The sequence below is a fragment of the Mobula birostris genome, chromosome 9, assembly GCF_030028105.1.
Source record: "Mobula birostris isolate sMobBir1 chromosome 9, sMobBir1.hap1, whole genome shotgun sequence".
NCBI lineage: Eukaryota > Metazoa > Chordata > Chondrichthyes > Myliobatiformes > Myliobatidae > Mobula > Mobula birostris.
The window spans coordinates 127,194,811-127,221,816 of record NC_092378.1 but is presented as its reverse complement, the minus strand read 5'-3'; the positions used below and the strand labels follow the sequence as shown (position 1 = coordinate 127,221,816).

Here is a 27,006-nt window from a genome sequence, read left to right as displayed (position 1 = left end):
AGCAACACACACAAAACGCTGGAGGAACTCAGCAGGCCAGGCAGTATCTCTTTCCCACAGACGGCCCGGCCTGCTGAGTTCCAGTGCCATTTCTGTAGTGGTCGCCTCTCTCTCTTTCTGTTCTTTGATGAGGTTCACATGGTAGGTCTGTTCATCCTTCCCCCTCCCTGTCTGGTTGATGGATTTCTTAAGTGACAGGTCCCACCCTGCGGATGGTGGTGTAGGATACCTGCCATGTTAGAGCTGGATGATAGGAGCAGCAGAACCATCTGACCAGGCCAGTACTCTTTATGGTGAGCATGCTGGTCATTCCACCTCTTCTGATCCCGTGGGGCTTTCTGGAGATTTTCTTTGGTTGTCTCTCTGTACTGCTCCAAGTGTTCTCACATCTCTGGTACATACTGCACAATCCCTTTCTCTGAGGACGTTGAGGTTGGTGCCTCCCAGCTCTTCGTCAGCAGGTCCGGTAGGTCCCAGAAACGCCACCTATACAACAACTGTTGAAGCTTGTGGCATCTCCAGAACGGCAGCCATTTGTCCCAATCTCTGCTAGAGTCTGCTACAAACCTTCTCAGCATATTCTTGAGGGTCTGATTAAAGCGTTCAGCAAGTCTGTCTGTCTGTGGATGATAAGGGCTGGTCTTTGAGGCAGAAATGGTCAGTTGTTGATTTAACTGCTTCATCAGTTGGGAGGTGAAGTTGGTGCCCTAGTCCATGAGTATCTCCTCTGGGATGTCATCTCTTGAGAGGAGCCGAAGCAGGGCGCTGAACACCTTGGGTGTTGTGGTGGCTTGCAGTGAGAAGCCCTCAAGATACTTTGTGGCATAGTTACAGATGACCTAGATGTACTGCTATTCCACACTCTTCTCCAAAAACCCTACGACGTCCATCATGTTGCACTGGAATGGCGTGCTGATCACTAGTAATGGATGCAGAGGGGCTCTATCAGACCTGCATTCAACACTGGTTTTCTGATCGATGGGGCATGTGGAATGGTATGGTTGAACATCAGTCTAACTTGTGGGCCAAAAACAACAGGCACAGATATGCATGTATGTTTTCTAGTGTGCTAGGTGACCTGCCAATGGAATGGTGTGAGCCAGGTGTAATACTAATGGGCTGCATTGTGTTGGGACAACCAAAAGCTTATTGGTCCCTCATTGCCCCATGACATACAGAATACCATTCTCCGCAATGTATTCCTCCCCACAATGCTAAACCTCGACCTCTCCCCCATATGCCTTGTCAAGTAGTGGCTTCAGAGGCCTATTGGCAGCTTGCAAAACAACAATATTATCAGGCACCTTCCATTCACTGATATCTAGCCCCGATACCTCAATATCAGGAAAAGGAAAACCCAATTGCTTCTCTAAGTGTCCTTACTGACATGATTTTCTGGGCACCTTAGTTCTGCCCTTACACAGACTATCACACAAGTCTGGCAGTGGCTATGAACCAGCTTTTGCTTGGGTCCAGGTGACCATCAGACATGACACATTGATGGTAGGTCATGATTCAAAGCATTTTCGTAACCATTAAAAAATAATTCAGCACAGGCAGATACTTCCCCAAAAGCATGTCTCCAGGCAAGCAGTAATCAGCCCAATATTTAATAAGCAGATTTATCTTTTACGACCACAGTAACCTCTGCCATAGGTTACTGTCTCCATGAACACATTGAATACGGGTGCAGTAACTGCAATTAATGCTGTTGTCTGGTACAAGATTCTTCCTAATAAATGAAATGGAACTTTCTGTATCTAAGAATGCCTGTAAGTATTGTACATTTACAATCACTTCACAGCAAGCAGAATTATCACTCCTCATCCCCCACCCAGGAATATCACCTTCCTTGGCACATGACAAAACCCTGTCAACTTGAGGTTCCTCACCGAACACACTGACGCTTTATAGTCTGGCTGCTGGCAGGAAAAACATATCAGTCCCTTGGTAACTGTTGCCTCTTCCCCCTTTTTTACTCCCCACCCCAACAGGGTTACCTCCAGTGTCCCATCCGTCATTCTGGTCTCTGGTACCTCTATGGCTGAAGAGTGGGGCCATTGTGGGCCCCTTCAGTGGGCATTGATGACCTACTGGTTTTGCCACTGTCAGTCCATTGTCTCTGACCCAGGTCAAACTGTCCTAGGGTTAGTAGCTGCTCCAAGATGATCACCTTTGCAATGTGCTCTTTGACGTGCTGCTCTGGTCATATCCAGCAATGGTACAGTCCTTCAAAGTGGTGGTTGGTTTTGGTGGGTGATCCTCCTGGTGGAGTTGTGGTTGCTTCCTCACCTATACTTTCACATTTTGGGACTTTGCATAAAAAATTGGGAACACTTAAGAAAACACATGCACCTGCTATTGCGGTGGAGCCAGTTTTTCTCAAGAGAGGTGGACCCCGTACAACACCACTACATCACCCAGATCAAAGGGACATTTGAATTTGATTCACAAAATAAAGTATAAAAAAGCTAAAATCAGCCATGCAAAAGTAGTATACCATTAACGCTGGAAATCTGAAATAAAAGGAATAAATGTTAGAAATGCTCCGTGGGTCAGGCAGTACAGTATGGGTGGAGAGAGAAACTGTTAACATTACAAGTCAATGTCTTTTCATCAGAACTGAAAACAGTTGAACATAAGGAGATATTAAGATGGACAAAAAACAGGTGGAGCATGGAAAAAAATTAAATTTCAAAAGAGGTGGCGATGCAATTAACAAAAATTTCCATCTTATTGCACAACTTCTTGAATGTATTCTCTTCCTCTTCTCAGCATGTTAACACCTCTTTATCTAAATATCATGAAAGATATTTGACTCTGATTCTCTCTCCACAGATCCTGCTTGATCTCCTATTTACAAACCTTCTGTTTTTTTTTGTCTGGCTTCAATGTGATGCCAGATCTGTGACAATGAACTGATTTCTCTCCGACTCAGTTGTATCAATTCACAACAAAAATTATGTAAATCACAAGTTATGGCAAACTCACATAGCAAAAGTGATCCAATAGTACATTTCATAAATTACGATGTTGTGGGTCAAGATTAGGAGCTTTGCCATAGACTAGTCAAGCTAATTAGTCTAGTTTATTTAAGTATCTATCTCAGTCAACATCATAGTCTCCTCATCATCAGTTTTAGCAATATCCAATCCTACCTTCAAGAAAGACCCATCTGAAATTATGTACACAAGAATGAACCTTAGTGTTAAGATCAAACTTTAAATGGGAAGTTTCTTGCGGAATTGTGAATGGGTCTGACTACTAAGCAGTTACCCTTAAATACCCTCATTTCAGACATATGGATGGAGAAATAGTTAATAATGAAGTAAGCAACGGTCACTATTTCCATGCTATGATTTGATGATCTACGACAATCAAATTCCATTCCTTTGTGCTAGATGTGACTGAACTAGTGGAGAACATTTCCTAAATTTCCAGCAATGTCTTTTATTTTTTGGTGTCACAACCAAAACCTTCAACTTGCCTCTTGATTCCAATTTTTTTTTTATCCATGCTCAGGTCTCACCATGATGAGATCAGCATAGCATCACCACAAGAGAGTGTGTTTAGCCCCCTGCTCTACTTGCTTTATACTTAAGACTGTGAGGTTAAGTACAGCTCCAATGACTGCTGCCATCAGGAAAGAGGTACAGGAGTCTTAGGTCACATAGCACCAGGTTAAGGAACAGTACTTACCCTTCAACCATCAGGTTCCTGAACCAGTGTGGATAACTTCATTCATCTCAAAACTGAACTGATCCTACAACTTATGGACTCACTTTCAAGGACTCTACAATTCTTGTTTACTATCTATCTTTTTTCCTGTATTTGCTGTTTGTCCAAATTGCACATTTGTTGTTTGTATGTAGTTTTTTTTTAATCAGTTTCCTCAGACCAGCATAATAGAGCTTTCTGTACCAGATCCTCTCATTTCGCCTTCTGTTTGTATGCAGGGAGTAGGTTCATAGCCTGGTGGGCTGATTTACCAATATATGGATGGGGTATGCTTGGTAGGCATCTTTTGATGGTTGTATATCAATGATGAAGTATATTTAGGCCATTTGGTGGGACAGGAGATGTGCTGGTAGTATTTTGGTAACAATCTTGAAGTTGGCCCGGTTGAAATCATTGGCAATAATGGAAAGGGCATCTGAGTATCCCATTTCATGGCTCCTGACCACATAGTTTATTGAGTGCAGGCTTCTTGTCTTTCTGATTGCTGAAAGGATAGCTGATGTTTACTTTCAGAAAAATGAAAAGATTCCACACATACCAATTCAATGTAATGTTAATGTTTGCTCCTTGTTCTCATTTTACAGTCTCTTCGACACTTTCGTGAAACCATGACTGAAATTTTATACTCCATTCATCCGTGGCATAGATCCCTGAAAATTATTGGTGGCATGTTCGGAACAGGAGTTCTCTCTTATTTCACCTTCCTCAAGTGGCTACTTATGTTTAACGTCTTTTCCTTCCTGATTAACTTCAGCTTCATTACCATTCCACAATTCTTTGCCTTGGATCCCAACAACCTCACTTTCACAGGCTTGGAGCTTCTCACTGGCGCAGTAAGTATCCTTAAACAATCCAAATTTACTATAGAAAGAGAAGTAGTATAGCAATTACAAGTTGAAATAAAAGTAAGGCCTAAGCAAACAGAGTAACTTAACTTATATTATTTCATTTGGCTAACAGTAAGCTAACGTGATAACTAGAATATTTATCCATAAGACCAATGAAACAATGTTAAATAGATATTGAAAATAGAAGGTGGGCAATCACCAAGATATACAATGAATGTCAAATATTGGCCTGGCTTTTGATCACCATTAGTATTCCATGTAGTAACTTTGGGATTTTTGCAAATGAATGCAGAAGAGTCAAATCTGTGTTTTGTAATACAGCTGAGGCTATATTGTATACAGCTTTTCCCATTGCTATCATGTTAAGATCACTTAACTGATGTGAACTTAAGTTTTATACATCCAATTCCCACTGTAGAATATCATGAAAACTTATCTAATTGACCCTAGATGACAATTTTATTATGCTTTTTGTACGTTCTTTGCATAAATAATTCAGAATATCAGGAATTTTAAAATGCAAATTAGAAAAGTTTATTTGATTTTTTTCAACTTCTGCTTTGATTGTACAAGCATGTTTTCATTATGTTTAAAGAACTATATTGTGCATAAAATGTCATTTAAATGTTTCCTGCTTTCTTGTCTTTGTATGCTCTTTAGTGTTACTGCTTGCGAGAGATATTGGAAAGGGGAAACTGCTGCCATTTACGTTGATATTTGCGAGAACTTTTTTTTCCCAGAACAGCCAGAAGTTCTTTTTTGTAAAGAAAGACTTCTAAAATAAGATATTTCCCTCCATAAGTAAGGGAAGATTAAATAGAATTCAGAGAGAGATTTTCAAAATAGTGGACAATTTGATGGACAAATTGTCAAAATTAATGCTTCTAGCGGTAGGTACATTTGTTTTGAATAAAAGAGAAATTGGATCACTTTAAGACACCAAGCTAGATAATTTAACAAAATTTGAAAAAAGAAATTGGATGAATATGTCAAATCTGTTGTGGGTCAATATGGAATTGATTATCCCAGGTAACCAGAAAAGGCCTGATGAAATCTAGAACAATAAAACTAGAAAAATATTAGCTTGTACTTTTTTAATAATCTGCTTAAAAACCTTTGTCGCAATTTTGCTGTTATTATCATCTATTTCCTCATTCCAAATGAGTGCACTGGCAGGTTTTAAAATGTCTACACTGCTCTCTAGAGTAGAAACTCCGCAGTGATGGGAGGATTTGGAATGGACTGTTGTGGAATTTCCCAATCTTGACAACCTCTATTTCTTGCAGGGCTATTTTACACAGACCGTGTTTTATTATGGGTTTTATACCAATGCTAGCATTCAAGCAAGTCCTTCTGCTGCAATGTACAATATGCAGCTTGCTTATTTTCTCACATTTGGATTCTACATGCTGATTTGCTTTCTGTATCTGGTTTACAGGTAATTGGATATAATCCTTTCATTTTTTTACCATCAAGTGTAAACTGCTGTATTGACATTGATTTGCTTATGTTAGCAAAATAAGAAACAAGTAACAACGTACGTACATCATACAGATTTCTTTACTCCCATGCCTTACTGCTGGTTGCTAATGTACCTCCCTCCTTTTGCATTGTTCTGTGTTTTGTCCTCATGGCACCTGAGCTACCACTTTGCAAAGATAATGGCAGAGATGCATTGTCTCCTTTCCCTGCAAACGCAAACTCCTGCTCCATTTCTGTACCATGTGCCTAGAATATTGCATTACACATATGTGATAAGGCACATGGATAAGTCAATTAATTGGGAATAATACACTCATGCAGTTTCTACTGGTGTTTCAAAATAAGATTGCTTCTGTAAAGCTCCCTCTAACTTGAAAGAAACATGATTACCTTTACCTCCTTCATTCAATAGGAAGGAAGCAATTTTTTTAAAAAATGCAGGTGCTGGATATCAGAAATAGAAGTAGAAAATGCTGAAAACACAGAATAAATGGACAGAGACATAGAGTGAATATTTCACACTGAAGTCCTTTTTAAACAGGGAAAGTTTGAAACAAGTTGTAGAGAGTGTGGATGCAATGTACAGGCCAAAGGAAATACCCCTGAGAAGGCGAGACAAAGCTTGTTGCATTATTGTACCTGGTTAAGATATTAATGAGGGCAGTTGGAGAAAGAGAGAAGATAAACAAAAGACTGTGTAAAAGCTGTGAAATGCCAGTCAGAGTGTATGATTTCAAAAGTTGAATGCTGGAAGTTTTCAGCAGATCAGACTTTCCTGCAGATATATACAGAACACAAATTTAATTACTTCTGCTGCCAATTTCCAATGTCATCTATTTCATCTCTGACTCCTCCCTTCCCTTTCTGGTTTTCTCTTTCTCCATATCAAGAAATAGGTTAGTTCCTAATGCCTTTTACAAGCCAAAGACTCGTACAGCCGTCTAAACTGTAATTTCTCCCACTCTATTTCCTGCAAAGACTGTTTCATTCTTCCCGTTCCCTCCAACGTATGTGATCTAAACCCTACCATGAAGATGCTTCCGAGATGCCTTTGATGTACTTCCTCAACTGTAGTTTATCCTGTACAGAGACCTAGCTGCATCTCATCTTTTTTCCCATGCCTCTGATTTCACCCCCTCTTACTGGCCAGAGCACCTCCTGGACAGAACAAAGATAGGGTTCTTCAGGTTCCCTGCTTTCACTCACCAGCTTCTCAATCCTTTCAAATTTCTGTCGTCAATTGTGAGAATTTATTATCAGGCGCATTTTCCTTTGTAATTTTGAATTCCAAAGAGACCGCTTCCTTTGCAGCTCCTTAGTCAGTGATTCCATCTCCACCAAATACTTCCCTTCCCACAACATATTCCCATTCACAGGAGATCCAATGCCTTTTGTTTTACATCAACCCTTTTCACCATCCAGGGTCCCAAAATGTCTTTCCAGGTGAGATAGTGATTCATTTCCTGTCCTTACAATTGAATGTACTGCTCTGAATGTGCACACTTTGTTAAAATCAAAAGCAGACTGAGGAACTACTTAACAGATCACTTTCACACACCCTGAGCTTCCACTTGCTGGTCATTTTAATTCTCTCTCCCAGTACCATGCTGGTTTATCTGCAGCATCTTATCCTGTTACAGGGAAGCCCTGTGTAAGAGTGAGTAACAGCGTCTCATCTTTGGCCAAAAATATCATAATGATATTTTCGGACTTGATACCAAATTCAACAATTTCAGATGACTTACTTTAGTGTTTGTAACAGAACTGGTCAGTTTTGTGGTAAGGTGATCCATCGATAATATTGACTTAGTTTTCCTCTCTCCATACAGTCTGAACTTCTGGGAACTTGCAGCATTCTGCTTTGAGTTTTGGACCACTCTGGTCTGCATTTCATCATTTAATATATCCCCATCATTAGTTTTTACAACAAAATTGCAAAGATAATTAAACAGTCTTGCAACTTTTTAAAAGAGCACAAACTCAACAGCTACTTTTTTCTAAATTCTAAATCAGCACAAAAAAAACTGTTTATGCCTGTGCACTTATTCAATTTTCTATTACAGTATAGCAAAGTCATTCAATGAAAACTTCACAATTGGTACTTCGTCTGGTGAGGCAGCCTGGCTTCTATGTTCATGGGATTTTAACATAACTAATGAAAAAACTGTTCAACTGAAAAAAACTAGCCTGAGCACACAGTTAAAGGTATGTGCAGATATTAATATGTTGCAGCTTAAACAATGGAATAATAATTTCATGTGCTGGAATATCTAAGTTTTATAAAGGAAACTTCTATATTTCTCACTCTCTCAGTAAAGCAGCTAGCCTTATCAAAAACCCCATCCGCCATGAACTTTCTCTCTTCTGCCCTCTCCCATTGCGTAGAAGATACCAAAGCCTGAAAGTGAGTACAATCACGCTCGTACACAGCTTCCGGCCCACTGTTGTAAGACTATTGAATAGTTTCACGGTACAATAAGATAGACTCTTGACCTCACAATCTACTACTTCATTATGATCCTGCACCTTATTATTCACTTGAGTTGTAGTTTCTCTGTAGATGTTATACTTTAGTCTGCATTCTGATACTGCTTTATGTTGTTTTACCCTCGTTGGAGCATGTAATAATTTGATTTGTATGAATAGCATGCATGACGTTTTTTTATGGCTTCTCAGTAATATGACAATAATAACCAAATTCCAAGTCTACATTCTAAAAAGATGTTCTGTGTCATTTTAATAACAATTGATTCAGCCTGAAAATTATTAGTCCAGTGTTTCAACAATACATATTGATACTAATAAGGTATCTTCTAAACTTAATATAAGAGTAACAACAGCATATGTTAGTTGCTTCATAATTCAGTTTGCTGTTGTTTATAATGGGGTAAGGACTTTCCAGAGTTTGAAGCATTCTGATCAGTTACTTCAGCTGGATCTAATAGATTGTTTTCCATAGAAGGTTCAACAGTGCTGTAAAACGTAGATAAAACCATAAGACATACTGTAGGAGCAGAATTTGGCCATTTGGCCCATCGGGTTTGCTCTGCCATACCATCATGGCTGATTTATTATTCCTCTAAACACCATTCTCTCGTTCTCCCTGATAACTTTCGAAACCCTGACTAATCAAGAATCTATCAACCTCTGCTTTAAATATACTCAATGACTTGGCTTCCACAGCCATCTGTGACAATGAATTCCACAGATTCAGCACCCTCTAATTAAATAAATTCCTCTTCAGTTCTGTTCTAAATGGGCATTTCTTTATTCTGAGGCTGTGAACTCTGGTCCTAGATTGCCCCTTATAGGGTTTCGGCCCGAAATGTCGACTGTGCTTTTTTCCATAGATACTGCCTGGCCTGCTGAGTTCCTTCAGCATTTTGTGTGTATCACCCGCTATAGGAACATCTTCTCCACATCCACTCTATCAAGGGATTTCAATATTTGATAGGTTTCAGTGAGATCCCTTTCATTTTTCTAAACTCAAATGAGTACAGGCCTAGAGCCATCAAATGCTCCTCATTCGATAACAATCCCTTTCCTAGATTCTTTCTCGTGAACCTCCTGTGGACCCTCTCCAAAGTTAGCACATATTTTTCTCGGATAAAGGGCCCAAAACTGCTCACAATACTCCAAGTACAGTCTGACCAATGCCTTATAAAGATCAATATTACTTCATTGTTCTTATATTCTGGTTCTCACAGGATGAATGTTAACATTGCATTTGCCTTTGTTACCACCAACTCAACCTGCAAGTTAATCTTAAGGGAGTCCTAAGTCCCCCTGCATCTCTGTCTTTTGAATTCTCTCCCTGTTTAAAAAATAGTCTACGCCTTTATTCCTCCTACCAAAGTGCATGACCATACACTTCCTTACACTATATTCCAGCTGCCACCTCTTCGCACATTCTCCCAATCTGTCCTTCAGCTGACTCCCTGCTTCCTCATCACTAATGGCTCCTCCACCTATCCACCATCCACAAATTTGACCACAAAGCCATTAATTCCATCATCCAAATTATTGGCATATAATGGTAAAAGATGCGGTCCCGTCACCGACCCCTGCGGAATACCAGTGGTCACCAGCCAGCAAAGTCCCCCTTTATTCCCACTCTGCCTCCTGCCAGTCAGCCAGGCTTCTATCCATGCTAATATCGTTCTTGTATTATCTTGGGCTCTTATACTGTTAAAGCAGCCTCTTGTGCAGCACCTTGTCACAAGCCTTCTGAAAATCCAAGTAAATAACATCCACTGACTCTCCTTTGTCTATCCTGCTTGTTATTTCCTCAAAGAATTCCAAGAGATTTCTCAAGATTTCCCTGAAGGAAAGTATGCTAACTTTGGCCTACTTTATCACATGCCTCTGTATTATTACCTTTTGTTGGTTTTTGAAAGTTTCCCAGTCCTTTAACTTCCCACTACTTTTTGATATATTATATGCCCTCTCTTTTGCTTTTATGCTGTTCTTGTCTTCCCTTGTCAGCCACAATTGCCTTATCCTCTCTTTGGAATACTTCATCTTTGGGATGTATCTATCCTGTGCCTTCTGAATTGCTCCCTGAAACTTCAGCCATTGCTGTTCTGTCATCATCCCTGCTAGTGTCCCCTTTCAAATAACTTTGGCCAGTTCCCCTCTCATGCCTTTGTAATTTCCTTTACCCCACTATAATACTGATACTTCTGACTTTAGCTTCTCCCTCTCAAATTGCAGGGTGAATTTTATCATATTATCATCACTGTCTCCTAAGGGTTCCTTTACCTTCGGGGTCCCTAATCAAACCTGGCTCATAACACAATACCAATAGATAATTGCCTTCCCCCTAGTGAACTCAACCACTGGCTGCTCTAAAAAGCCACCTCATAAGCCTTCTACAAATTTCAGTACCAACCTGATTTTCCCAATATACCTGCATATTAAAATCCTCCATGACTATCAAAACATTGCCTATTATACATGTTTCATCTAAATCCTTTTGTAATTTGTACCCCACACCCACATCCTGGCCACTGTTCAGAGGCCTATATATAATTCCCAACTAGGTCTTTTTACCCTTGCAGTTTCTTAACTCTACCCACAAGGATTCTACATCTTCTGATCCTATGTTAGCTTTTTCTAAAGAAGTGATTTTCGTGTTTTTTTTTACCAACAGAGCCTGACCACCCCCTCTGCCTATCTGGCTGTCCTTTTGGTACAATATGTATCCTTGTATGTTAAGTTTCCAGCCGTGACTCAGTGATGCTGACGTTATATCTGCCTACCTCTAGCTGCACTGCTGCCTTATTCCACGTACTGTGTGCATTTCCCATCTCCCTGCCAAATTAGGTTAAACACTCCCCAACAGTTCTAGTTTAGATTAGATTATGAGGACACTCAGTCCTCGTTTATTATCATTTAGAAATGCATGCATTAAAAAATGATACAACGTTCCTCCAGAATGATATCACAAGAATACACAGGACAAATCAAGACTAAAACTGACAAAACCATGTAATTATCACGTATAGTTACAACAGTGCAAAGCAATACCATAATTTAATAAAGAGCAGATCATGGGCACGGTAAGAAAAGTCTCAAAGTCCCAATAGCCTCATCATCTCACGCAGGTGGCAGAAGGGAGAAACTCTCCCTGTCATGAACCTCCAAGCACTGCCAACTTGCCGATGCAGCACCATTGGAAGCACCCGACCACAGTGGACTCTTGAGTCCATCCGAAAACTTCGAGCCTCCGACCAGCCCCTCCAACACAGCCTCTCTGAGCACCATACTCTGCTGAGCGCTTCGACCCCGCCCCGGCCACCAAGCAACAAGCAAAGCCTAGGACTCAGGGCCTTCTCCTCCAGAGATTCTGGACCACACAGTAGCAGCAGCAGCGAAGCAGGCATTTCAGAAGTTTCACCAGATGTTCCTCCGTACTCTCACGTCTGTCTCCAACAAATCAGGATTGTGCATGGCACCCTACTTGTCAAATGACAGACATCACTAGCGGAGTGGCTGCCACGAGCTGCGTCGTGCCACCATCTTCTCCTCCCTCTAGCAATCTTGCCTGCATGAATATTGATTCCCCTTAGGTTCAGGTGTTACTGATGAGTTAATATATATGGCAAAATTGTCCACTGTAAACCACTAACAGTATGGAAAATTAACTGAAGGAACATAATGAAAAATATGAACTTTAAGCTTCAAGGGGCGCCCAGAAAAAAAAAATAGTCATCTCCCTATGGATATTGACTGCTGTTAGTTATCCCTTATTGAGCATTACTTTAGTTTTGCATCAGGCAGCATGTTTGATTCACATTGAGTGTATGTAGTATTCCACTGTGTTTGGGAATTCCGGATCCAGATTTGTCAACACAGAAGAATGACGATATCATGATAATATAATTAAATGAGTCTAAGATCATACAAAGTCTTGATTCTAAAATACTGCAATGCATCCAATCATTTGTGTTCTCTTCCCTAAGTATTTATAGATGACTATGTATGTAAAGAGAAATTAATTTCTTCAGGTATGTTAAATTAGTTTTTCCATAAATGTGATGGTGTTTTTAAAGGATGTGTAAACATGTACCATTCCTATAATTAAAGAGCTGAAATATTTTTCTGCAGGAAATGTTATCAGAAAAAACACGTTACAAGAGACAATTAACAAGAAAGCAGAAAATTGTGAGATATTTAATTCATCTGATAGCTTGGATTATTTCGTTAGGTACAACAGTGGGCTGCTGTGTTGGAGTTTATTTCTATTCTAAATCTAATTTTCAGGTATGTGCTTATGAATTTCATATTCTACATTCTGATACTTGCTTAATAAAGTACAGAGATGATTTCAGTTCTCTTATGTCACTGTTCAGTGTCTGGTTGCTTAACAGGGCCATGCGTAAGTTAGGTGAAAGTTAATCTGGTGCTGGTATATATTCAACATCCCAAAAAAATCTCAGAAGTATGAAATAATATAAAATTTCTATTTTGAATGATTGCTTTTGTAACTTAAACATCCAACAAATAAACTGTGTAATGATATTGCTATAATGTTATTTAAACAATAGAATTGTCAATTTCTCTGTTCTCCCAATATGATGGGTTCTGCTTGTGTACAGGTCCTAGGGAAACCACTGGAAAATGATCTGATTGGTTCCCATTGAGCCTGAAAAAGATACAAATGCACCTGCAAAGCTGGTTGTTTTAATAAGCTGTCCTGAGAGAAGAACAGCGGATGGGAATCCCCTTTTACCAGGAAATCCTTTTCACCTGTTTCAATAAAGGCTGGTTGTGTAAGATGTAGGCTACAGATGATCAGAAATTGGGTGAACCTGAATCCTGAAAAGTCCATACAAGATCAAGAGTAAAAAAGGAAAAACACCATTTTATTTGAGAAGAATGTCGAGCTTCCCTTTTGTTCAGCAGCAGAGCACCAGGGTCTCCAACCACAAAAGGCTAGTTGGTGTGGTTGGTTACTAGTTCAATGCTGATTATCTCTTCTTTTGTCTGGTTAGATGTCGCATTCCATATCGAATTCATCACTTCAGTCCATTCCTTAGTTCCCCAGCAACTATCCCACTGTTTTGTTCAACTCTAGAGAAATGCTAGAAAATTATTTTCAATAAATTACATTGAATCAGAATCATATTTAATTTTATTGTCATATGTTGAGAAATTTGTTGTTTTGTGGCAGCTGTACATTGCAATGCATAATAATAAAAACTATAAATTAAAATAATAAATATATTTGGAAAAAATTATATTAAGTAAGTAGTTCAAAAAGAGAGCAAAAAATAGCAAGGTAGTGCACTATGAGGAGATCATGAGGTAGCTCATTGTCCATTCGGAAATCTGATGGCAGAGGGGAAGAAGCTGCTCCTAAAGTATTCAATTGCTTAATCATACTCTCATGAAATTAATTGAACTTTATCGTGAAAGATTAGATGGTAACAATTGAAATAAAGTTGACTTTGTATGTCAAAATTATTTCTATTACACAGTCAAATTCTGCCAATCTTAATCTATCATTAATTTATTGATTTCATGGAAGCTGAAATCTTACACCTCCAGGTTCAAGACAGCTACTTCCTTTCAGCCATCCTAACCAATACCTCATTCTAGGAACACTCTACCCACTTGGAACTACAGTAGACATTTTTTTTGTTCTTATTGTGTACAATTTATCTTTAATGTATGCTTTTCTTGTAAATTTTGTGTATCTGTTGCTGCTGCAGCCCACCTGCTGACTATTTCTGTCATTTTTTTTGGTTTTTATTTTGGATTTCCAGTATCTGCAGCATTTTTTAAAACATTTTCACGTACTTATTGAAACTCTAAAATGTTTTCCTGCAAGTTCTGTGCAGATTCTGTAGTTGTCAGCAAGTGTATTAGACAGTTTTTATATGGAAAATTCTCAGAATCATCATGAAGATATATGAACTATTAATCTATATTTTCTTTCTGCCTTAGCAACTCTGGTATCACATATACAGAGCTGATAGAACGGTTTGCATAGAGTATTTAGGAAAGCAAGTGCACTTTCAACCCTGGCTAAATTGGTTAACTCAGAACCTGAAATTTGGGGAAGATTTTGTTTCAACCATGCAAAAGTCTGCAGAGATTTCAATGACAGGTAGAACAGAAAAGCAGAACCAAACGTCTAGATTATGGAGAGTGAGTATGTAGAAAATGTATGGCTATAGTTGTTTCGTTCAAAGAGAACTACAGATAAATTATTTTCGATATTTAACATTCTTTAGTCATTACACTAGTGAAATTAATTGAACTCTATCATAAAGATTAGCATTTTTAATTACCTTAGGAAGGTCTGAAATTTAGATATTAATGAAGCCAAATCAGAGATGCAGTCTTAATCACTTTTCAATATTGCCACTTCAACAGGAGCTACCATGTGTTGTGGCAAGATTAACTTTATTGGTTTACAGTGAGAGGAAGGAGATTTAATGGTCATCTGGGGAGAAGGTTTTGACATAGAGACAAATATGATAACCAGACATGCTCTCAGAGGAAACAGTTGAATCAGATATAACTATGTTTGAGAGGCATTTAGGTAGGCTGTTAAATAGGCAAGCCATAGAAGGATACAGGCATAGTACAAATAGAAGGGATTAACATAGATGGGCAAAATAATCAACATGGATATGTGGGGCAAAGGGAATACTTTTCTGTTATGTGACTCTACAAAATTAGGGTGAAAGCAGAGGAAGACTTTGTTAAATGTGGAGTGCATCAGAAAAAAAGTTGAAATGTCCCAAATTTAGTAACATTGGATTTTTATTAGGAAATTTGAAATTGACCAGCATGTTTTACTATAATGTTTGGATTAGTTGCTAGGAGTAATATAGGCAATTTGGCTCAGAGGATTTTTCAAAATCACATTTCATGGGTTTTTAAAACTTCAAAAATATTTTTGGGTAAAAACTTAACAGCCATGATTTTAAACAAGTAATGTGACTTAAATATAGCTGCAGTGAAGTGAAATGTGGGAAATATTCTTTGATAAGCATACTCGCCAAATCTTTAACTAAGATTCCAGGATATTCAGAAAAAGAAAACATTAGTTATTTTTTGCCAAAGTGATTTTATGCAGTAGATTTCTTACAAGTGGAAAATATGAAAAAAACAAATTAAATAAAAATGGTTATTTTGGGGAAGACACTAAAAATAATTACTATAAATGGTTCTGCTTGCCATTAAATCTTAAGTAGTTCACTAATGATTTTTGGAGGAAAGGAAGTTGCTAGCACAGAACTCTTCTGCCCATATGATTAATTCTCAGAAAGTTAAAGGCTTTATGCTTTCTCCAGGCATCTTGAGATGTCATGATCATTATTTCCTGCATCTTTAGAATAAATTAAAAAGATGCACTTGCTTTGAAAATAACCTAGGGATGCTTTAGGGTTTAATTAGAAATTTATTGATAGCCCTTTGCATTTAGAGTTAAATAGTTAAAAAGATCTTAGGTTTAAAAATAACATAAATTTGCAACACAATTGTTTTCTCAGTATAATTTCAGGTAAAAGGAGCAGAAAAATTAAGAACCTATCTATTTGCCTTATTCTAGGAAGGTTGTGGAGGCTTTAGAGAGGGTGCAGAGATTTACCAGGATGCTGTGTGGATTATGAAGAAAGGTTGAGCAATCTTGCACTTCTCTCTTCGGAGCAAAGAAGGGTGTTAGATGTGTATAAGATGATAAGAAGCATGGCTAGAGTAGACAGACAGCACCTTTTTCCCAGGACGGTAATAGCTAATATGGGAGGACATACTTCTAAGATAGTTGGAGGAAAGTATAGGGGAGATGTCAGAAATAGGTTTTTAGACAGAGAGCTGTGGGTACATGGAATGCACTGCCAGGTGTGCTCGTAGAGGCAGATTCATTGGGGACATTTAAGAGGTGGGCACATGAATGAAAACAAAAGGGGGGTTATATGGGAGAGAAGGGTTACATTGATCTTGCAGTAGGTTAAAAGGTCAGCACAACGTCATCAGCCAAAGGCCTGTACTGTTTTATATTTTTAACAATAGGCTAATGGAATAATGCAGAGGGAAACTAAACTGAATCACTTAATAAATAGCATTGTTGTGTGGAATTGGATTGTAGTACAGAATAAAAGGCAGATACCCTCAAAAACTACCAGAGCATAGTTATTGGAAAGTATCTGAATCAGATGAGAGGAAGAAGTCGGTAGCAGAATCAAATCAGGTTTAATATCACCGGTATATGTTGTGAAATTTGTTGTCTTTGCGGCAACAGTACAATGCAATACATAATAATGGAAAAAAACTTGAATTGCAGTAAATATATATATATTAAATAGTTAAATTAGTGCTAAAATCAAAATAGAAATGTAGTGAGGTAGTGTTCAAGAGTGCAACGTCCATTCAGAAATCAAATGGCAGAGGGGATGAAGCTGTCCCTGAATCATTGAATGTGTTCTTTCACACTTCTGTACCTTAACCCTGACGGCAGCAATGAGAACAAGGCATGACCTGGGTGATGGGGCTCCTTAATAGTGGACACTGCCCTTTTGAGCATCACTTCTAGAAGATGTCCTGGATACCACAGCAGCTGATGCCCATGATGGAGCTGACTAAGTTTACAACTCGCTGCAGCTTATTTTGATCCTGTGCAGTAGCCCACCTCCCCCATTCCAGACAGTGATGCAGCCAGTTAGAATGCTCTCCACGGTACATCTGTCGAAGTTTGCGAGAGATTTTGGTGACCTAGCAAATCTCCTCTAACTCCTAATGAAATACAGCTGCTGTTGTATTTTCTTTCTAGCTGCATCGATATCTTGAGTCCAGGTTAGACCCTTAGGGATATTGACACCCAGGAACTCTGCAATATATGTGCAGGAATCTGTACAATGCTCTGACCTTGTTAGATTAACCATAATAAACTGGGAGAAAGATGGTTATAGGATTGTAGGAGCCTTAACACAGGCCAATTGCAGGGGTTCACAAACTTTTTTATGCCATGGAGCTTTACTATTAACTGAGGAGTCATGGACCTCAGGTTGGGAACTCCTGACCTATTGGGTAGTTGACAATCCTCTGAATTCCTGTACTTCCTACGATGTATTTCATGGAAAGGCTGGAAATATATAAAAATAGCAGCATGAATACAGATTATTGCCTGCTGATGGGAAGGAGGAAGAAAGAAGCCTGCAATTGAGCTGACCTTTAGCATGTGCTCAATGGAAATTATTTCAATTGGAGTTTAATCTATGCACTAACAACTAGGAGATTAGATGTACGAGAACCTCAAGGTGCATTCAGATCATAATTTTAAGATGCAGAATTGTACAATAGGTAAGAGTATTCCAATTTATCTGGTCAAGATGGCACAGAGCTGCAGTCTCTGTCCCAGTTATGGTTCAGACTTAGTTGGTTTTAGGTTCTTACAGATGGTTTTGGAGGGGGTGCAAGGAAGTTAGGGTTAGGTTAGGGACAGGGATGACGGAGTTTTAGGTTAGAAGCAGTAGATGAAGAATCAGGGAGAGGAGTTGAAGTCCAATTTGGAGAGCTTCATGGTAGAAGGCCAGTGATTCCTATAGATGGATGTCGGATCAGCAAGGCCTGAGGATGTAGCTGAAGGCTGCTGACCTTTAGGTCAGCGAGTCCCGGAATAATAGATTTGTGGAGTTGAAACTCAAAGGTCAAAGACTGAAGTCAGCGAGCCCGTAAATCCTTGCCCGATGTCTATAAGTCTGGGCCAGCTATAACCACCCAGGTTGGCAAGTCCTAGGGTTGGAAGCTTGTGCAAGTTTGGAGTCCAAGGCCTGGAGTTTAAATTCCCATCATCTGCAAATCCCGGGGTCAATACCATAGGTCAAAGCCCTAAGTTCTAAGACTGAAATTGGCGAGTCCGGAAATCGAGGCCTGTTGGTTGAAGCCCCTGGATCAGAAGGTCTGGAAATCCAAGGTCTGATATCTGCGAATCTAGTCCAGGGTCTGGAGGTTGGAAGCTTGGAGCCCTTTCGTGTGTATGTGGGTGGGTGCGTAGGTGGATGGAAGGGTGAAAAGGGGCTATTTTAGAAACATAGAACATAGAAAACCTACATCACAATACAGGCCCTTCAGCCCACAAAGCTGTTCCGAACATGTTGGATTCGAAGAAGGAGTCTGAGAGTCTGAGTGGGAGTGCCGAGAAAGACATTTTTGAAATTTTTGTTATTTTTTTTTCTCCAACGGCGTTCTGAGAGGCGGGACTGCGCAGGCGTGTGACGTCGGGCAGTGCGGCGCGGCAGATTTAAAAGGGCAGACATCCTGCTTCGGGTTTGATTCGAAGAAGGAGTCTGAGAGTGTGAGTGTGAGTGCCAAGAAAGACATTTTTGAAATTTTCATTATTTTTTTTTCTCCAACGGCGTTCTGAGAGGCGGGACTGCGCAGGCGTGTGACGTCGGGCTGTGCGGTGCGGCAGATTTAAAAGGAACAGAGCCTCATAGAGCGGGCAGCGTAGTTTGCGGGCTGCGGAGTGAGCCGGGAGCAGAGTGAAGACTTAAGGGCTTTGGCTCAACGGGCTTAGGTGGAAGCAGGCGAGGAAGGTTTGGCATTCATTTTCTGTTGTTATTTGAGGAGAGGGGCAGTATGAGTGTGAGGGCAGTTTGCTGTTCTCGGTGTCGGATGTGGGAGGCCCTGGAGTCTCCAAGCCTCCCGGACGTCTACATCTGCGCCAAGTGCATCGAGATGCAGCTCCTAAGGGACCGCGTTACGGAACTGGAGCTGCAGCTCGATGACCTTCGTCTGGTCAGGGAGAGTGAGGAGGTGATAGAGAGGAGTTGCAGGCAGGTGGTCACGCCGGGGCCACGGGAGGCAGACAAGTGGGTCACGGTTAGGAGGGGGAAGGGGAAAAGTCAGGTAATAGGGAGTACCCCAGTGGCTGTGCCCCTTAACAACAGGTACTCCTGTTTGAGTACTGTTGGGGGGACAGCTTACCCGGGGGAAGCGACAGTGGCCGTGCCTCCAGCACAGAGTCCGGCCCTGTAGCTCAGAAGGGTAGGGCAAGGAAGAGGAGGGCAGTTGTGATAGGGGACTCAATAGTAAGGGGGTCAGATAGGCGATTCTGTGGACACAGTCCAGAGACCCGGATGGTAGTTTGCCTCCCTGGTGCCAGGGTCCGGGATATTTCTGATTGTGTCCAAGATATCCTGAAGTGGGAGGGTGAGGAGCCAGAGATCGTGGTACATATAGGTACCAATGACATAGGTAGGAAAAGGGATGAGGTCCTGAAAGGAGAATATAGGGAGCTAGGAAGGGAGTTGAGAAAAAGGACCGCAAAGGTAGTAATCTCGGAATTACTGCCCGTGCCACGCGACAGTGAGAGTAGGAATGCGATGAGGTGGAGGATAAATGCGTGGCTGAGGGATTGGAGCAGGGGGCAGGGATTCAAGTTTTTGGATCATTGGGACCTCTTTTGGCGCAGGCGTGACCTGTACAAAAAGGACGGGTTACACTTGAATCCTAGGGGGACCAATATCCTGGCAGGGAGATTAGCGGGGGCTACTGAGGTGACTTTAAACTAGAATGGTTGGGGGGTGGGAATCAAATTAAAGAGGCTAGGCGTGAGGAGGTTAGTTCACAACAGGGGGATGGGAACCAGTGCAGAGAGACAGAGGGGTGCAAAGTGAGGGTAGAAGTAAAAAGTACTAAGGAGAAAAGTAAAAGTGGCAGGCCGACAAATCCAGGGCAAGCATTAAAAAGGGCCACTTTTCAGCATAATTGTATAAGGGCTAAGAGAGTTGTAAAAGAGTGCCTGAAGGCTTTGTGTGTCAATGCAAGGAGCATTCGTAATAAGGTGGATGAATTGAAAGTGCAGATTGTTATTAATGATTATGATATAGTTGGGATCACAGAGACATGGCTCCAGGGTGACCAGGGATGGGAGCTCAACGTTCAGGGATATTCAATATTCAGGAGGGATAGACATGAAGGAAGGGGAGGTGGGGTGGCGTTGCTGGTTAAAGAAGAGATTAACGCAATAGAAAGGAAGGACATAAGCCGGGAAGATGTGGAATCGATATGGGTAAAGCTGCGTAACACTAAGGGGCAGAAGACGCTGGTGGGAGTTGTGTACAGGCCACCTAACAGTAGTAGTGAGGTCGGAGATGGTATTAAACAGGAAATTAGAAATGTGTGCAATAAAGAAACAGCAGTTATAATGGGTGACTTCAATCTACATGTAGATTGGGTGAACCAAATTGGTAAAGGTGCTGAGGAACAGGATTTCTTGGAATGTATGCGGGTTGGTTTTTTGAACCAACATGTCGAGGAACCAACTAGAGAGCAGGCTATTCTGGACTGGGTTTTGAGCAATGAGGAAGGGTTAATTAGCAATCTGGTCGTGAGAGGTCCCTTGGGTAAGAGTGACCATAATATGGTGGAATTCTTCATTAAGATGGAGAGTGACATAGTTAATTCAGAAACAAAGGTTCTGAACTTAAAGAGGGGTAACTTTGAAGATATGAGACGTGAATTAGCTAAGATAGACTGGCAAATGACACTTAAAGGATTGACGGTGGATATGCAATGGCAAGCATTTAAAGGTTGCATGGATGAACTACAACAATTGTTCATCCCAGTTTGGCAAAAGAATAAATCAAGGAAGGTAGTGCACCCGTGGCTGACAAGAGAAATTAGGGATAGTATCAATTCCAAAGAAGAAGCATACAAATTAGCCAGAGAAAGTGGCTCACCTGAGGACTGGGAGAAATTCAGAGTTCAGCAGAGGAGGACAAAGGGCTTAATTAGGAAGGGGAAAAAAGATTATGAGAGAAAACTGGCAGGGAACAAAAAAACTGACTGTAAAAGCTTTTATAGATATGTGAAAAGGAAAAGACTGGTAAAGACAAATGTAGGTCCCCTGCAGACAGAAACAGGTGAATTGATTATGAGGAGCAAGGACATGGCAGACCAATTGAATAATTACTTTGGTTCTGTCTTCACTAAGGAGGACATAAATAATCTTCCAGAAATAGTAGGGGACAGAGGGTCCAGTGAGATGGAAGAACTGAGCGAAATACGTGTTAGTAGGGAAGTGGTGTTAGGTAAATTGAAGGGATTGAAGGCAGATAAATCCCCAGGGCCAGGTGGTCTGCATCCTAGAGTGCTTAAGGAAGTAGCCCAAGAAATAGTGGATGCATTAGTGATAATTTTTCAAAACTCGTTAGATTCTGGACTAGTTCCTGAGGATTGGAGGGTGGCTAATGTAACTCCACTTTTTAAAAAAGGAGGGAGAGAGAAACCGGGGAATTATAGACCGGTTAGCCTAACGTCGGTGGTGGGGAAACTGCTGGAGTCAGTTATCAAGGATGTGATAACAGCACATTTGGAAACCAGTGAAATGATCGGACAAAGTCAGCATGGATTTGTGAAAGGAAAATCATGTCTGACGAATCTCAGAATTTTTTGAGGATGTAACTAGTAGAGTGGATAGGGGAGAACCAGTGGATGTGGTATATTTGGATTTTCAAAAGGCTTTTGACAAGGTCCCACACAGGAGATTAGTGTGCAAACTTAAAGCACACGGTATTGGGGGTAAGGTATTGGTGTGGGTGGAGAATTGGTTAGCAGACAGGAAGCAAAGAGTGGGAATAAACGGGACCTTTTCAGAATGGCAGGCGGTGACTAGTGGGGTACCGCAAGGCTCAGTGCTGGGACCCCAGTTGTTTACAATATATATTAATGACTTGGATGAGGGAATTAAATGCAGTATCTCCAAGTTTGTGGATGACACGAAGCTGGGTGGCAGTGTTAGCTGTGAGGAGGATGCTAAGAGGATGCAGGGTGACTTGGATAGGTTGAGTGAGTGGGCAAATTCATGGCAGATGCAATTTAATGTGGATAAATGTGAAGTTATCCACTTTGGTGGCAAAAATAGGAAAACAGATTATTATCTGAATGGTGGCCGATTAGGAAAAGGGGAGGTGCAACGAGACCTGGGTGTCCTTATACACCAGTCATTGAAAGTGGGCATTCAGGTACAGCAGGCAGTGAAAAAGGCGAATGGTATGCTGGCATTTATAGCGAGAGGATTCGAGTACAGGAGCAAGGAGGTACTACTGCAGTTGTACAAGGCCTTGGTGAGACCACACCTGGAGTATTGTGTGCAGTTTTGGTCCCCTAATCTGAGGAAAGACATCCTTGCCATAGAGGGAATACGAAGAAGGTTCACCAGATTGATTCCTGGGATGGCAGGACTTTCATATGAAGAAAGACTGGATGAACTGGGCTTGTACTCGTTGGAATTTAGAAGATTGAGGGGGGATCTGATTGAAACATATAAGATCCTAAAGGGATTGGACAGGCTAGATGCAGGAAGATTGTTCCCAATGTTGGGGAAGTCCAGAATGAGGGGCCACAGTTTGAGGATAGCGGGGAAGCCTTTTAGGACTGAGATTAGGAAAAACTTCTTCACACAGAGAGTGGTGAATCTGTGGAATTCTCTGCCACAGGAAACAGTTGAGGCCAGTTCATTGGCTATATTTAAGAGGGAGTTAGATATGGCCCTTGTGGCTACGGGGGTCAGGGGGTATGGAGGGAAGGCTGGGGCGGGGTTCTGAGTTGGATGATCAGCCATGATCATAATAAATGGCGGTGCAGGCTCGAAGGGCCGAATGGCCTACTCCTGCACCTATTTTCTATGTTTCTATGTCCTTACCTGAGAAATTACCTAGGGTTACCCATTGTCCTCTATTTTTCTAAGCTCCATGTACCTATGCAGGAGCCTCTTAAAAGACCCTATCGTATCCACCTCCACCACCATCACCGGCAGCCCATTCCACGCACTCACCACTCTCTGCGTAAAAAACTTACCCCGACATCTCCTCTGTACCTGCTTCCAAGCACCTTAAAACTGTGCCCTCTCATGTTAGCCGTTTCATCCCTGGGAAAAAGCCTCTGACTATCCACACGATCAATGCCTCTCATCATCTTATACAACTCTATCAGGTCACCTCTCATTTTCCGTCACTCCAAGGAGAAAAGGCCGAGTTCACTCAACCTATTCTCATAAGGCATAATATTTTGTTGTTTTGTTTTGTTACTGCCATTGTGTTCTTGTTCTTGCTTGTATGGTTGCCGCTGGAATGTGTGGTGCACTTGCGGGCTGGTAGTGTCGGTTGTTAGCGCAAATGGCGCAGTTTACTGTATGTTTTCATGTATATATGATAAATCGATAAATGAATCTGAATGTGGAACATATAAAAATGCAAAATAAAGTCAGTTAATTTATATTTTCACAGATTATTCAAAAAGATGCAACCAAGGAAGAACTGCAAAAGCAAGCATCTACATTGTTTTTGCCTTTTCTGGTGGCAAGCATCAATTTATTTATACCATTGTTCTTCTCTTTCCTCGGCCTTATGGAAAGATTCAAGTATCCATGGCATGAGATATACGTTCTTATTATAAGGTACTTTTTCATTAAGTAAATCACATGTGTTAAAATTGCCTTGGAAAATAACATTAAAAACAGAACTGTCTGGCTTCTTGTCAATTTTAGTAAATGTTTTAAAAGCAATCACTTTATACATTAGCAATAAATGCTGGAAATATTCTCGAGGTCAGGCAGCAGTTGTGGAGAAAGACACAAAGTTCAAAGTAAATTTATAATCAAAGAACTTACATGTCACCATATACAACCCTGAGATTCATTTCCTTGCGGGCAAGCACAGTAAATACAAGAAACACAATAGAATCAATGAAAGTCCACACCCAACAGGACGGTCAACAACCAATGTGCAAAAGACAACAAAATGTAAATACGAAAAGAAAGAGAAAAAATTAGTAATAATAATAATAAATAAATAAGCTATGAATACCGAGAACATGAGTCAAGGAGACCTCCGTACTTTTTCCATTTAATTGGAGAATGTGAATCAGAAATCAAGGTGCAGTAGTTAAAAGTGCGTTTGATGCATAATGAATGTATTAACTTCTTCACGCAGAAACGTTTTGCTGAAGATGTCAATAACTGGAGTTCTGTGCTACTATTGGCTGGTGATAGTAGCAGATGTAATGGAGGTATGTTTCATGGTACATTTTCTATGATTTGCCATTCTAACTAAAATCCAATTCATAACTAAACATGACTCTTGTTCTGTCTACAAAAGTTTGAGTTATAAAGAATATCTATCAAAATTTCAATTCAAGTGTGATATTTGTTTGATTAACAGTGTTGGGAAACTTTCGTAGGCCAAGATCTCTACCGACTTGTAGTGACTGATTTTATCTTCTCATTATTCAGTTCCTTCTTTGGGGAATTCATTCGAAGGTATGCCCTGAGGTTTGAAAAGTATTGTCATGCTTGAAATATTAATAGTTTTGATCCTGTAATTAAATGAAATGTTAAATATTATTTTTAAGATAGATAAAGCCCAATACTATTACTGTATTCCTTGCCTACTTATCCGCTCACCCTCTTCCAGCTCCACAGCCCCACACTTCTCGCCCCCCCAACTAATATCGTCAGGACTGATTCACACTGTTCATATTAGCGAAGTCACAATATAATTGTTCATTATCCCCTCTCCATCTACGTTCCACTCATCACCATCCAGCCCTCTATCTTCTCGAGCCTCACTTAATTATACTGTAATGTGCTGAAAATTTTAATGGTAATGTTTGAAGTAACATGGAATGGCATAGCAATCAGTCATTTTAATGGAATACCAACTATTACTTTCTAAAATTGCTTTAGCGTCATAGGGAGATATTGCTGGCCAAAACTTGGAATACCAGAATTCGACATTGCAAGGAATGTGCTAGCATTAATCCATGCACAAACACTTGGATGGTAAGTAGGATGAGATATTTTCAAAAAGTGTATCAAATTAGACACACTCAGTATTCTGTATTTACTAATATTCTTTGTTTATTTTATTTTTAGGGTTGGACTTTTCTTTGCACCCCTTTTACCAGCAATACAGATCATTAAGTTCTTCATTACATTTCACGTTAAAAGGGTATGGTAGATAGTCCAATATTACAATTTATTATAAATTTTTGGAACTGTGACTCCTGTAAAAATTGCAGCCTGAATTTTAATTTCTCAACATGTAGGGTGGAGGGAGTAATCCAGACGGCCTGTAATAGTGTTTAACCTAGCCGTTGTGTTGCAGTTACACTGAGTGATGATAATTTACATGAATGGATTCCAATTCTGTTGTTGAACAGGACTGAGGTTTATTTCCCGTGGATTTTGGAGCTGTGAACTCAACAGTAGAAATTGGTGGATTAAAGTGCAGCCTTTGGTTCTAGTAAAGATGTGATGCTAAAGTCTGAAGCGGTTTGCAAGAAGTTACTTGTCCCTGTCCATTGGAGGAAGAATCTCATCAGTGAAGTAAATAAGACTTGATTCGCGATTAGTGGGAGTAGTGAGATGCTACTTTCATGATTCACTCCTGTGCTGTCAGTCTGTAATAGATTTTAACCCCTCAGTACAGGAGCAGGGAGCACAGAATAGAAAGGAACGGCAGAAAATTGGATGTGATGCTCCAACCACCTTCATCCAATAGCTGCAAAGGATCTACTTTCTCACTGTGCATTGTATAGGTGGCACAGTTGTTTGGACTCTTGCATTTTGATAGAATTGAAAGCAGGTAGATGAGCTTTTACCAAGTAATACTCTCATCAGAAGTGAGTAAGAGCACATAGTGAAGAATGGACAGCTGTGGCCAACATGTTCAACTATTGTTCAGTTATCTTCACCATATACTGCATTCATAAAAGGGAACTATAGCAGAAAACAAAAGGTCAAATTAACTTATAATATATGTCACAGGACAAATGTTAGAAACTGTTATTAAGGCATTACGTTTGGTATAAAGCAACACACATCAAAGTTGCTGGTGAATGCAGCAGGCCAAGCAGCATCTATAGGAAAAGGTGCAGTCGACGTTTCAGGCCGAGACCCTTCGTCAGGACTAACTGAAGGAAGAGTGAGTAAGGGATTTGAAAGTTGGAGGGGGAGGGGGAGATCCAAAATGATAGGAGAAGACAGGAGGGGGAGGGATAGAGCCAAGAGCTGGGCAGGTGATAGGCAAAAGGGGATACGAGAGGATCATGGGACAGGAGGTCCGGGAAGAAAGACGGGGGGGGGGGGGACCCAGAGGATGGGCAAGAGGTATATTCAGAGGGACAGAGGGAGAAAAAAGAGAGTGAGAGAAAGAATGTATGCATAAAAATAAGTAACAGATGGGGTACGAGGGGGAGGTGGGGCCTTAGCGGAAGTTAGAGAAGTTGATGTTCATGCCATCAGGTTGGAGGCTACCCAGACGGAATATAAGGTGTTGTTCCTCCAACCTGAGTGTGGCTTCATCTTTACAGTAGAGGAGGCCGTGGATAAACATGTCAGAATGGGAATGGGATGTGGAATTAAAATGTGTGGCCACTGGGAGATCCTGCTTTCTCTGGCGGACAGAGCATAGATGTTCAG

At 40.6% G+C, this 27,006-nt stretch overlaps 1 protein-coding gene across 5 annotated transcripts in view; it reads left to right on the top strand.

The window, feature by feature from the left end:
• Nucleotides 1-27,006, top strand: part of tmc5 (transmembrane channel like 5) — a 119,801-nt gene that overhangs the window by 58,130 nt on the left and 34,665 nt on the right. For all 5 annotated transcript variants that reach the window (XM_072268786.1, XM_072268788.1, XM_072268785.1 and 2 more), the window contains 9 exons: nucleotides 4,323-4,571; nucleotides 5,873-6,024; nucleotides 8,132-8,273; nucleotides 12,678-12,833; nucleotides 23,813-23,982; nucleotides 24,518-24,593; nucleotides 24,746-24,843; nucleotides 25,270-25,365; nucleotides 25,459-25,534. In XM_072268786.1, coding sequence (XP_072124887.1) covers nucleotides 4,323-4,571; nucleotides 5,873-6,024; nucleotides 8,132-8,273; nucleotides 12,678-12,833; nucleotides 23,813-23,982; nucleotides 24,518-24,593; nucleotides 24,746-24,843; nucleotides 25,270-25,365; nucleotides 25,459-25,534 — 1,215 coding nt within the window. The remainder of the gene's footprint in view (nucleotides 1-4,322; nucleotides 4,572-5,872; nucleotides 6,025-8,131; nucleotides 8,274-12,677; nucleotides 12,834-23,812; nucleotides 23,983-24,517; nucleotides 24,594-24,745; nucleotides 24,844-25,269; nucleotides 25,366-25,458; nucleotides 25,535-27,006) is intronic.